Genomic DNA, 12,783 nt, shown 5'->3' with positions numbered 1-12,783 from the left:
ACAGAGGCTGAGCTACTGCAGTTGTATGAACTGGGCTCTTTCAATGTCCACCAGGTCCCTCTGCTCTCCAAGACCGAACAGGCTCATCTGAGGCACTCAAAGGTACTCCCGAGGATTCTCATCGTCAAAGGTACTCACTTCGCCGTAGTGCCCTTCCGACCACTGCTGAGTCAGCCGAGTGCAAAGGAACGTTGGGGCGGCGAACTTGCCGTCGTTCAAGGAGGCTCGAGACTGCGCAACAAGCTGTCGCCAACTATCCGTCGGAGGCCCTCCAAAGGTCTTGATGTCGCCCACCTACAGGCAAGGGAATACTCAGCGACGAGCCAGAAAAGATTCTCACCAAGAAGGCATTGACCCCAAATGGAGGTGCCATCGGCGATGGTGTGAAAGGTATGTTAAGGCGCCTCCTCTGGAAGATGTAACGCAGGTTGTAGTCCACAATGCCCTTCCTCAGAGCTGTGATGTAGGTGTTGATGACCTTACGATGACATAATAATAAAGCCAAGTGACGGAAAGGGACTCACCTCCTCCTCTATCTGGTGCATACGAGTGTTGTAATCGACATCCGGCCATAAATGCATCTTGCAGTCCATCTCGGCCTTCAATCGCGTGAGGACCTCGCCCTCGATGGGACAGAGGTTGTCCAGGGCAATTCCTGAGCTCCTCGAACAACTTCCCGCGTAGTAGTTGTATCTAACAACAGAATCGTCCTCGTCGAAAGAGAACGAATGTCCCACCTGGTGAGGATGTTGTTAAACACAGGCCCATCCACCAGCCATCTTCGCAGCGTTTTCTCGAAACGGGAGCCGGAGGCGACTGGCCGCACCGACCGAGAGGCTTCCTCCAGCTGTGCTGGTAGGGGCGGGGGGACCAAGTTGTTCCAGAGTCTGCGCTGCAACCTCTCATTCATAGTCAACTGCCTCTCCATTGCTCGCCAGGCATCAGCCTTATGCCAGGCCCACCTGGAAAGATACTCCTATCGCACAACATGCATAGTGGCTCACGTCAAACCGATCTTCCTTGGACGAGTATCCATCTCGAGCAGAGTGGCCCACGGAGGGGCATGATAGGAACCAATCTCGGCCACCAGGGAGGGGCGGACCAAACTGTCCTTCAACCTGCATAGGGCACATTATAATTTCGTCTCGGAGGTGGTCACACAACATTCGCAAGATACTATGATGAGTTCTTACGAGGCAGCCGGTGTCCTCGAAAAAATGTCCAGTAGTGGAGGCATGTCGACAACTCCCGTAGGAGCCTTCGGCGTTTCCTCACGGGTTATATCACGAAGCAGTAGCGATCGCATGGCCTTCGGAAGCTGGCCACGACCAACAACTACGCATAACACTGTATGGACTCGAGGTTCGAAGGCTCCCCACCTAAAGTGCCCAACGTCTTTTCATCGATCCTGGCAGGAGCTGAGCCCTGCACTGACAGGCTGGGCTTCTGGTTTCGGGGAGACTCTCGGTCCTTCAGCTTGCGGGCCAGACGGCGCGTCTTCTCCCTCATCAAATGCCGTATGGTAAAGTCCTCCTTATGGAGACTTTTGATATCAATGCCACGTCGGCGGGAAGGCGACTCAGCCAACCTATACCTTGGAGGGGAGCAAGATCCTCGCTGTTCACCACCGAAGCCGATGCAAATTCGAGTCCAATATTTCGGATCGTCATCAGCTGGAATGATGCGCCCCCACCTACTTTTCCACAAGGGGATCAGATGTCTCTTGGAGGGCCACGTTGGCATAGTCGTGTTCAATAGCCTCAAAAGCGAGGGAAGCCGTAGTGGAGTCTATGGAAACAGGAAATCACTGTTCCCATCGACGGTGACGGCCTCACCTATGGTCAGCCGGCCCACTGGATGAAAGTCGATATCCACTGACTGTTTCTTGAGAGCTGCTGAGCATATATATTCCGAGGCCTTGCCGAAAAATGTTGTGATGAATTTTGCAACCTGGCCACGACCATCAGCGCCAATAACCCCAGGATACGGAATGAGAGGACGACGGAGCGATGCAAGATGGTAAGCTCACCAGTTCTATATCCCCAAGGCCAGCAATCTTATCAACAGCATGCTTATTGATACCCTTATGAGGCCCTCTAGGAGGATCAACCCGCACACCACGGCCTGGACTCAGTTTTGATGTCCGTTGAGCCTCCTTGCTGATCCACAGCACCGGCTTTGGGCGAGTGAAGGCCGAGTCAGATCCCAGGATAAGCGTATGGGATGGATTCAAGACCACGGTGAACCCCGCTGCCACTTCTCTCGCTATGTACACACAACTAGCCTGAAAACACTACCCTGCCAACAACCTGCGATCAGGGCACTCACCTTGAACATTCGGAGGATCATGTCAGGACCCTCCGTGCCATCCTCGTTAGGGTCCGAGTCGCGGCCAAGCTCTTTGTAACTGATGACCAACAGAATACCCATGTGGGCATCTCCAAAGACGAATCCACGTACGTGTCATTAAGGATATGCTCAGTGCTAATATGACTTCGCCATTCACTTGAAGAGGGACGGAGACTCCCCGATCGGCGTCTTTCCATCCCCCCTTTGCTGCTCCCCGATCCACGTCGACTGTTCTCTGTTGTTGATGATGCTGCTGGTGACACTGGTGGTGATGACATCAGTGACACGTCTCATAGACTGCGATGATCGAGTCGTCCCACCTCTACTGAGTCCATCAGCGATCCCCTATCTGGAACCCCCCGAGATTGACAACAAGACGCACGACGCTAGCACTAGTCTAAACATCGGCAGAGTGCCGGTAGTGAAATTTGTAAACGTAAAGCAGCTCGCCACGGACCTGCCGTTCTCCAACACACTGTCCCACACAGCCAAGTTCCTCAAACAATAGACACACTTCACTAGGCCTATTCTGCTTCTCCAAGAGGAAGTACAGCACCGGCCGGATCGACTCCTCACTATGCTGGAGCAGACGAGCAAAGACAGGGACCTGCTGCCCAGACTACTACAAGACGCCCAAAGCACCCAAGCCCACCATTCGATCGATCACTTCGCGGCCTTTAACTCCACCTGCCCAGCTAGCCTCGATCCCCTTCGACCGGCACTCCTCAGGTGGTGACGGAACCTGAGCCGAGCAGGGCTATATCAGTGCCGGCAAGGGGGAGCACTGACATATGGAGGGTTGCAGATGATGATGTCCGGTCGGTACCGCAGCCATCGAGGGCTCTGATTGAAGTCCCCAAGCACCACATGGACCTAAACAGGGATCCAAGGGCACACAAGAGGGCCTGTGCGGACCTTCGCCTCCACACCGACAACTTTTGCTGTTCTCAGCGTAGCCTCGCAGGCTCGTCGATTCACGTCAATCGCTACTGAGTGGGCTGTTACTCCGACAGACTCCATAGCTCGAACCAGATAGGCCGACAGGACCTGTCCATCCCAGCAGATCACCGCAGCAGTGGTGGGACCAGCTCACCCCACTCCCAGGGCCGACTTCCAGGATACATGCCCTCCCCGGCCCACTGCCCGCATCACTCATCTTCTCTACCTCTTCATGCAGGACATCAAGGAACAGGTACCTGACCAGTCACCAGACTCCAGGGCTGACAGTGCCGACCAAAGGCCTACGTATCGTCGCTTGGAGGGTAGAAGGCCACCCCACTATCAGGATCACTGTCCCCAACCTCGAACAGCTCCTGCGAGTTCGGGGAGTAGACCTTCCCAGTGGAGACCATCGAGCTAAACAGGCTACTACCAGGAGACTGCAACAACGTTCCTTAACCGAAGGGAACGCAACAGAAGCTCTTTAAGGCACACCCTTTCGACATGGGACATAGTCCCAGTGGTGACGATTGTCATGATGAATAAATCCGTCACATTCATGACGGTCTTCTCAGCGGCATTTCCCGGCGGCAACTTCACGCCTCATTCGCTTACAGGCCTACTACTACTACCACTACGATCAACGTTCCTTCCTAGGAGGTCAACCTCGAAGACGCCCACAGCCACCGCGGGTAGCCCCGACTCTGCCACGTCCATCGTAGATAGCATGTACCTGAGCCCAGCCCTGAGACCATCCTACTCCCTCTTCTTGACTGTACCTCTGGGAAGGTCCAAGGCACAGCATGAGCCTATAGGGCTCCTTATCGCCGCCCAGGGCAGCACTGACAGCATCAGCACTGGGGACGGTAGCGTCTATGGTGTACAGCCTCCAGTTGGAGTGTACCCCAGACCTCGACTCGGGATGACTAGCAGAACCTTCCAGAGGCCCTACTACTCCCAGGGACTATCACACACCTACTTGCTGTGATGCGGCCTTCCATGCTCAGTCCTCCATCGTTGCCAAGCACCTTGGGCCCCTACACACCACGACTTGCTACAGCACGTCCCCTACCAGACCAGGGCTCACTTCCCCATACAGCTCCTCATCACAAGCCAGCATCAGTTCGAGCCCCTTGGACTCATAGCCTGGGGTCTGCACTCCACTGAATAGAACACATCCATATCATCCCTCCTCACTGCCAGAGCCCTACTCCAAGACCTTCCCCGACCCGTCCCCCTCCCCAACTGATGGACGATGGAGCTGAGCGAGGCCACCAGGCAAGTACCATAGGAACAACTAGCGCTCGCCTCTCACCAGCACAGCTCGCCAACACTCCACGTTGCGGGCGTTCCAAATGTGAACGACCAACTCTATATTCTCTGTGCCACTCACAGCTACCCGCTGTACTTCTGCCGATACGCTGTCCGTCGCCGAGCTGGGCCCAAGGGTTCGACAGAGTCCTATGGGGTCGAATCGGCTTCCTACCCCCGACGCCCCATCCCCGTATACAGCTTCATCAGAGCCTCCATCTCCTGGCCAGGCGCTGGTGGGAACAGGTGCACCGTGCTGCCAGAACAGCAATGACGACAAGCAACAGCCCATAGCGACCCACTCCTCGCTGATGTACGGCGCGTTGCAGGGCCGGAACGCAGCCCGGTCCTCACCCACTGCAGCAGCAACGTTCTCACAGAGTAGAGGGGTCAGCTGAGGGTAAGTTGGGTGATGTCATTACTGCGAGGCTACCTCTTCCCGGTCCGTCTCCAGCCGCCCAAACAAGCCTGCCCGCTCTAGTGCTTCCCCAGAGAGGCAGCAGGGTTGGGAGTTGAGCACTGCCGTGTGGTAGCCAGTATCTGCTATGGGAGGTGGAGGGCCGGCCGGGGCCGAGAGCACTCCCTACAAACATCCCAGACTGTATTGGGGAGAACCCAGTACATCGGGTGGTGCTTGAGCGCCGCTCGGCAAAGGGACGAACAACTATCCAAACTCCAATCGCACTTCGATGAGTATTTCACTGGCAGGGCCTGACAGCATCGTTCACCCCTGGACAACAACTCACGAGCCTACCGGAGTCGACTGCAAGGCCTCACTACACTGACTCTGAGAATTGCAGGTGCTGCAGAACTCAAGGAGGAGACCGTACCTTCAACAACAACGACCAGCTTGTGAACATCTCAACGCAGTGCGAGGCGAATATGAAAATACGAAAATTCCAATGAAATTTTGAGAATTTATTATTGGTTTCTGTACACTTCTACCACGAGTCCTGTATTAGCCTCGATAGTTAGTGAGGAAACTGCTGAGCTCAGCTGAAGATAGTCAACATATACTCCAATACATCAGGAAAGCAACAGAAGGTCTCAAGGCAGGCCGTAGGATGCCGCAATAAACTCGGTAGTTCTCACCCGTCACTGCCCTCCATCGCTCGTGGCACGCATGCACCAGACTGTGGCGATACATGGCAGGTGGCCTTACACGACCTCGACGTGCAAGGTAGGTACCTACGACACGCAGTCCAAGCTCGCTGGCCCACAGGGGCATCACTTGGGGTCTAGGAATGCAGCCTTAGGGAAGGTCCCATCATGACCGTCAGGAATAGGTGACGGCTCGCCACCCTCAGTTACCACGCTAGTCGATCCCGCCACATATAGGCTTTGGGTTGGGACCTCACAGTAGGTGTCTGGTCAACGACAAGGAGATGGGAGCCGACTCCCAGCACCAGCCCAGTGTCACCACAGAAGGTGTCAATTTCCCCCACTCGATCGGTCCCGTTCACCCTAGTCCCCGAGAGTGCCAAGTGAAGCAGTCTGTTGGTGAAGCATCTCGACTCGACCACCTACAGCATGGAGTAAGCCCCCCCCACGATAACGAGCAAGCCTACCCCAGGACCAACACTAACGTCCGGGCCGCACACCATAGGGCAGAGCTTCTCCGGATGAGTAACATCGCCCGCGCCTAGCAGACCCAGAGGAGGGATACTTTCGGGGTGATCGAAGACGCCATGCTCCGACGATAGTAGCCGGTGAACCTCGGGATTGGACAGCGATAACGAAGCTAGGCCAGCAGCAGAGTAAGCCTGACCAGTATAGACCCAGTGAAGGGGCACGACAGAGAGGAAGAGGCCACGTACCCATCGAGCTCTATCAATAGCTTCCTGAGTGATGCCGGCCAGTGTCGCCTGCCTTCTCCTAGGGTCCATCATAGCTATGCTGCGCACGTCTAGAGAGCCCCAACTCCCCGACGATACCGGCCCACTCAGCTCAGCTGAGTTCTTTCCAAGCATGGCAAGGACCTATGGGAGGAGCTGTGCTGTCGGCCCATACTTCTGACTGGCACACTACTATTACTACTATTACTACTCTCACTACTATCACTACTACTACTATTGCTACTACTACTACTACTACTACTACTACTACTACTACTACTACCTGCTCCCCTATTGTGTTACCATCGCGATGACAGTCAACCTTCGCTGCAGGCAGGTCTTCGATCGTACTGTTGAGTAAACGCTGTAGGAAACTGCTGACACTCTCCTGTGTAGGCCGAAGCCTCGATCGGGAGCAGTGGGCCGATACAGCCGCTAGTAGTATAGTCAGCCTCATACAAAGTGATGAATAATCTACAGGAGGCCGTAATATACACGAGTCATCACCAACACAACATGGCGAGAGTGGCACATGCCCAACCGGCAACTCATGAAGCCCTTGGGGAGAAATGGCAGAGGAAAGGTAGGCCTCTGAGAAAGTGGACTTCCCCAATGACCGCAATCCCCACCCCCCTTCCTCCGCCCTGCATGATGGAGTGCTGTATCGCCATGGCCACAATACACTCGAGCAATACCTGTCACACACGGCACGCGACCCCACACTACAGTGAATTGCCACAACCCAACCGAGCCAGCACTTCTCTATAGAATCTCTCTCTGCACTCACAGCACAGATTTTACATAACAGCTGGAAGGTCGAGTCATGTGCTCAGGCCTGAGGCAGTGCTACTCAGATACCCCCGTGTCAAGGCTTCTCAGTACGTTCCACAATGGCTAGGAAGGCACTACTTCTTCCTGTAGACCAGCCGGAACCCCCTTACTCGCTCGATGCGGCTCCGATCGCACTGTGTTCATGGGCTCAGTGCATGCCCCTTTGTTATTATGATGAAGTGGAGGGTGAAACAGAGCACCAATATCTACCGTCCTTTCCTCCAGTACTGCTTGGCAAGGTCCCTCGACACTCCTAGGGAGCACATCTTCCAGAGGAACAACAGAGAACGCCCACGGTAAATGCGCCGACAAAAGCGCGCGCCCCAGAAGAAGAAGAAGAAGTTGAAGCAGCAACACAACATCGTGACCAGAAACGAGTATCACTACAGAGAAGCCAGTGTCTCTAAAGCATCCCGAAACACTCTAGCTGGGGCCTCGTCCAAGTGCCCAATTGAAAGCATCTTCTCTCTTAGCGCACTGCCAAGATTCGTGTCACTCGAGGTCTTCGCCACCCAAAGGACCACCGAACAACAGGCCTCTGCCGCTCCCTGAGAGGACAGGACACTTCCATACCAACAGAGTCGTGACCGAGTCGGTTACCTCGTGCTCACGTATGTGCTCATCTACCATCATCGACCATACCCTCCTTACCAAGGGCAGACCATCAAGCCCACACAACAGTGAGAAATATCTGAGGGGCTCTAAATACGACGACAGTATGAGGTCCATAGGAAGTCCTACTCTGCTGTGTAGTGCCCTGGTGCACTGTGCCGAGGGGTCTGGCGGAGCATGCGGCCCAGGAAACTCTCTATTTGGGGGTACTCTCGGGGAGGAAGCTGCTGGATGAGCCACCCGAAGTGGGACCAAGGATAATAGGCAAAAGCGTGCTTCAGAGCCTGACGAAGGCGGGCCCTCAACAAGCAGGTAAGAAGCACCCTTGACCTTACCACAGCTTCGATGAGGTCGACTTCCGAGGGAATATCCCAGCGCTCTACAGGCATGGTATGGAGGACAGACTCCCTGAAACTCCAGGCGTCCCCTCCGGCCTTAGGGTGGGCTAGCAGGCTCAATCGGGTGACTGATAGCAACTGGAAAGGATAGTACTCTAACAGGAGGGACCGTCTATTGCACGCTACCAGCTGAGTTCTGTCAGCGTCTGTGCACGCCGGTGCAAGGCAGGACCAAGCATCGGAACAATCAGGGAATGTGAGAGCTGCTATGGCAGCATAGGGTAACCTCATCTTGGCATCATCGCTCATCAGTCCTCCGCGGCAGTACCTATAGGACGGAGCCCCATAGGACGCCATGTGGACCGGCATACCCCTCACCGATGGAGAGGAACAAGGGTCTTCATGGACACAGCCACATGGCCTTCAGAACACAGCAGCCCTCTGTCAGTCTCATCAACACCTCCTATGAGGTAGTCGTTCACCACTGGCAGTATCGTAAACTAAAACCCAGTTTGGTCTATAGACATGAGCACTCCCTGGCCTCACCTCACGGACCCCCTCGGGCTTATTGAGCTCCCCCCACAGCTCATCAACCATCCCCTGTAATGGCTTCTCATCTACTGCCGCACATTCCTCCAGCATAAGCAAGTCTAATACCACGTCCCCTCCGTACTAGTAAACTCAACACTGAGTCTGTCAAGAGACCACCTATGGTAACATAGCATCACATCATGTATGGGAACTCCATTTTATGCAGATGTAGAACATCCTCCGTCCCGAAAGAACCCTGACGACCCCGACTGCGCACTGTTGGGAAGTGTATTCCTACCCATAAGGGCCACCGAGGAGGAGTGGTCGAATACTGGGGTATAGCCGCCTTTCCCAAGGGGCACACCGGACTGGTCTAGTGACATCCCCATCTATCCATCCAGGCTCCGTATTACGGAGTAAGGTAGTGGCCACTGATCACACGGGAGAAAGCAGTACCCTATTTGCAACCTCCGGCCATATCTGCCTCTTACATCGCGCCGACCAGGACAGACATCCACCACGGTTAGGGACCGATGAGCATGCAAATATATAGGTCTCATCGCTCTCAGAAGAGCCAAGAAAGAGCGATCACCCTGGCATCCTAGGTAGCTCCCCTTACCATCCCAAGGTAGTAGTACCAGTGTACAGTTCCGCCATTAAACCAGTCGTCGCCCACAGCCTGTGGACCACGGGTCTACTGGTGAGTCCTAGGAAGGGTTCTTAAGGACCTCTAAAGGCCTGCCTGACCTCTCAAGCCAATCTAAGATCGGTCTAGGGGGCAGTAACCATCCAGCCATGATGATCTTATATATGCACAGTCCAGCCTGCACCTCTAGGGAAGCGTTTTCGTTGCCCCTGGACGATGGGTACAGATCCACCTATACCCTCCTACATCGGTATAGGTGTTCCCTCATCCTCACCATGCGATGATGTTGTCGGCGAGACCTAACCTCCCCCAAGGCAATACACCCATCCTACGAGTAGTGCCTAGCAGCAAAGCATCGTCGTAGGCGGTAACTACTTTGGGACTTTCCCTTCATCATTTTAATAGCGACTATTCCGCCAGCCCCTTTGTTCTGAGTTCTCAAGACACTACGCTAGAGACCATCAGCAACCAACTTCCGCATTCTACAGCCACCCATGGTCAATTTGACTGTACATTGGGCCTGTAACTGCTCCTTAAGGGGCACCTTAAAGAAGGCCTTCCGAAGTTATAAGGACGTGCTCCTTCCTTAAGGAAGGCCTCCTGAGTTACAGGCCCATTATTACCGGCACTAACATCAGCGATATACTACTGAGCTGGAGTTATCCACGCTGCATTGGAAAGACGATTCATTCAGTCCTAGCGACAATGACCTCGTAGAAAGCTTCTGTAGCCATTCTAAGACTACTATCTAACGTTACAACAACACCGAGGAAGTTCCACTGAAGTTGCCGCCACGAGTGTTGCCGCCTCAGGGCGCCCACTGTTGCCACAACCCAGCAAGGTGTCACTCTAGCATTACACAGGAATTATATCCTCACAGAAGAAGCGTTGCAGTTTAACCCCCTAAGAGATATTTGAACGTTGCTTTACGAAAAGCGCCAAGTCTTGTTGTAATCCTTCCCGAGGTCGATCCTGCGCAGAGCTAGCTTAAATCGATCAGTTGATCGATATGATGGTAGAAAATCCCACGGCGCGGTCTATATCAGTGGAGTCTCAGCCTTAAACCATGCCCCACTCCTTCGGTCTTAGAGCGCGTACCCGCGATAAGTTCTCCAAGGGCTTCAGGGAGAAGGGTCTTCCCAACCTTACCCGCTACTTGACCCCCTTCAAGCGTGGTGACTTCGTTGACATTGTTGCCGATGCCTCCATCCAGAGGGGTATGCCCTACCAGTTTTACCACGGCCGTACTGGTGTCGTCTTCAACGTCACTCAGAAGGCTGTCGGTGTTGAGGTAATACACCATTGAGACAATCCGTCGTCTACTTTCGCTTGCCTGTTGCCTATAGTGTTTTCATTTAGGTGACCAAGGTCGTCGGCAACCGTCAGCTCCGCAAGCGTCTTCATGTCCGTATTGAGCACGTCCGCAAGTCTCGCTGTAACGAGGCCTTCCTCAACCGCGTCAAGGCTAACGATGCCCTCAAGCATGACGCTAAGGTCAAGGGCGAGAAGGTCATCACTAAGCGTGAGACCCCCGGCATGCCCAAGTCCGGCAAGATTGTGAAGGTCGGCCGCAGTGGTGAGACCAAGGTCCATGTCTTGGAGGCTCTTCCCTACGTCGAGAACTACTTCTAAGCTGCTGTTGCTCAATGATGATATTGACGAAATTGGAGCGGGTCTCTTGCCGAGGAATCACAGGCTGATAAGCTCTTGTTGTGTTCATCATATCAATTACCCTTATGGTCTCTTATTATCCTCAGGGTCTGCACTGTGGGAGGATGTGTTCTGTTCCGCCGATTTCGATGTGAATCAGGACGTAAGGGAAAGCTTCAAGTTTGCCTTACGTCTGTGGTAACTTTTAGTGTGTTTCTACCGACTCCAACAACATGAATGAATTTTAGCGGGTGAACAACATGGGTAAAGTACACTTGATAGTAAACTTTAATAATAATCCACGTGGCAGTTGTTCTAGGCAAAATTATCATCTAGAACAGTGACTGAACAACTTCAGACTCAGGCAGTTGGGACAGTATGAAAGCAGTTGGGATGAAGCTAACTCTAGGACTACAACTATGGAATATTATAAGTATGATACATGATTAATAAATAAGATCAATAGGACTCGCACGGGGTGTGGACATCTCTGTTGACCCCAGTGTTGTTCAAGGCGTTCGGAAGCTCCTTGTTGAGGCACAGCTCCTCCTGGTCCTGAGCAGCCCGCCCGACCTCCAATGCCATCGCTGACCGATGGGCGAAATCACCGAACATGCTGTCTTCCTCTGCATCATCGTCTTCAGGCTCTTCCGTTTCGTATTCGTATTAATTTTCGTTCGTCTCCTCCCCCCTCCTCACAGTACTGGTCGCCGTCAGTGGATGAGTCCTCCCAATCCTCCATCTCCCGAGATGAATTCTTCGCTGTGCGTTCGCCATTCAGCTCGGCTGCTTTGGTCTGTCGGGATTTCTCCCAGCAATCATCGCATAGGTGATGGCCGCTGTGTTGCCGTCTTGACTACCGCAAACGTCACAAACTGACTCTTCTGCGGAGTTTATTTCTCACCGTAAATCGTCGTGAAGAAATGTTTTGCAAGCTAATGATTTCGGTGACACCCTAGGAAATTAGAGCGGGAAGAGTAGTGCAAGGTAATAGGAGTTCGCATTAAAACGCTGGCCGATGCTTCAATCAGAGTAGCCTACCACTCCTCGGTGAATTCACGCCACCTAGTATGAAGTCATAGACGACGCAATGGGACAACGGACTTCACTCCTCCGCTCTAGCGCAACAATTTTTATACTAGCACGGTTCTTTGGAGATGATTTTACTATGGGTTCTGGGTTCCTCTCTTGTTTGTTTGACTGGTTAAGGTCGATGAACGTCTCACTGGTGACTCGTATAATCTACCATGCTAGACTTTGTGTATAATTCTGTTCCCCGGTAGAATTAAGGACTTGTTTTGCACAGCATGTTGAGCTCCGTCGTGAACACTTCCGTATCTTGGTGCCAAGCTAACTTGCCTGTGAAAGCTGCCAGGGAAAGGATTCCCCTCGTTGATACGAGTCTGAGGCTAGCGGACGCCTATGGTATGCCTGTCGTTGTCGAGGTCGACTCCATCATTGATGCCGTTATTGACAAAGGCCACTCTTATGCTGTGGTGAGTTCCCTAGTGGGAGGTATGTATCATCCAGTTTATTCTCCTCAGAAGTCTGCGGTTGCGATGGAGGCGGTACAAGGCATGAGAGACTCCCTTTGGGAAAAGGAGAGAGACGTTAGAGATAAGGTTGACGACTTTGTTACTGAGAAAAAGAACGAGCTTATCAACGCCAAGCAGGTGGCCATCACTAAGGTTAACGATCTTTATCAAGTGAGTGCCATGGCATATCCCTATGAAATATATGT

At 53.3% G+C, this 12,783-nt stretch overlaps 4 protein-coding genes across 4 annotated transcripts; 1 reads left to right on the top strand and 3 right to left on the bottom strand.

The window, feature by feature from the left end:
* Nucleotides 1–12: 12 nt before the first annotated feature.
* On the bottom strand, nt 13–1,509 carry Pmar_PMAR008113 (hypothetical protein; the record flags this gene model as incomplete). The annotated part of the gene is made up of 8 exons (XM_002785709.1): nt 13–87; nt 139–294; nt 341–478; nt 525–693; nt 738–962; nt 1,005–1,118; nt 1,194–1,335; nt 1,380–1,509. 8 exons carry the CDS (start codon nt 1,507–1,509, stop codon nt 13–15), a joined length of 1,149 nt encoding a protein of 382 aa, XP_002785755.1.
* A 184-nt stretch (nt 1,510–1,693) lies between these two features.
* Pmar_PMAR008112 (hypothetical protein) lies at nt 1,694–2,430 on the bottom strand (the record flags this gene model as incomplete). Its single annotated transcript, XM_002785708.1, has 4 exons — nt 1,694–1,788; nt 1,836–1,950; nt 2,030–2,284; nt 2,329–2,430. The coding sequence occupies 4 exons, from the start codon at nt 2,428–2,430 to the stop codon at nt 1,694–1,696; spliced, it is 567 nt and encodes a 188-aa protein (XP_002785754.1).
* A 253-nt stretch (nt 2,431–2,683) lies between these two features.
* Nucleotides 2,684–8,867, bottom strand: Pmar_PMAR008111 (n6-dna-methyltransferase, putative; the record flags this gene model as incomplete). The annotated part of the gene is made up of 25 exons (XM_002785707.1): nt 8,762–8,867; nt 8,594–8,715; nt 8,402–8,543; nt 8,213–8,353; nt 8,007–8,161; nt 7,866–7,956; nt 7,653–7,813; nt 6,718–6,784; nt 6,168–6,578; nt 5,958–6,122; nt 5,033–5,182; nt 4,902–4,993; nt 4,775–4,855; nt 4,361–4,451; nt 4,268–4,325; nt 4,068–4,224; nt 3,934–4,021; nt 3,749–3,882; nt 3,595–3,705; nt 3,443–3,545; nt 3,265–3,396; nt 3,139–3,222; nt 3,002–3,091; nt 2,864–2,956; nt 2,684–2,746 (listed from the first exon to the last, which is right to left on the bottom strand). The coding sequence occupies exons 1-25, from the start codon at nt 8,855–8,857 to the stop codon at nt 2,684–2,686; spliced, it is 3,078 nt and encodes a 1,025-aa protein (XP_002785753.1). The 5' UTR covers nt 8,858–8,867.
* A 1,583-nt stretch (nt 8,868–10,450) lies between these two features.
* On the top strand, nt 10,451–11,092 carry Pmar_PMAR008110 (60S ribosomal protein L21, putative). Its single transcript, XM_002785706.1, has 2 exons — nt 10,451–10,683; nt 10,752–11,092. Exons 1-2 carry the CDS (start codon nt 10,459–10,461, stop codon nt 11,022–11,024), a joined length of 498 nt encoding a protein of 165 aa, XP_002785752.1. The 5' UTR covers nt 10,451–10,458; the 3' UTR covers nt 11,025–11,092.
* The last annotated feature ends 1,691 nt before the right edge of the window (nt 11,093–12,783 follow it).

This window comes from Perkinsus marinus (genome assembly GCF_000006405.1).
Source record: "Perkinsus marinus ATCC 50983 genomic scaffold scf_1104296932072, whole genome shotgun sequence".
NCBI classification, from domain to species: Eukaryota; Perkinsozoa; order Perkinsida; family Perkinsidae; genus Perkinsus; species Perkinsus marinus.
Note: the sequence above shows the minus strand (reverse complement) of the source record. Positions and strands in the feature narration are given on the sequence as shown.

What these genes read in the sequence shown, in the direction of transcription:
- Pmar_PMAR008110 (XM_002785706.1), top strand. Translation starts at nt 10,459, where the DNA reads ATGCCCCACTCCTTCGGTCTTAGAGCGCGTACCCGCGATAAGTTCTCC. An exon ending in AGAAGGCTGTCGGTGTTGAG is followed by an intron (nt 10,684 to 10,751) that starts GTAATACACCAT and finishes GTTTTCATTTAG; the next exon opens with GTGACCAAGGTCGTCGGCAA.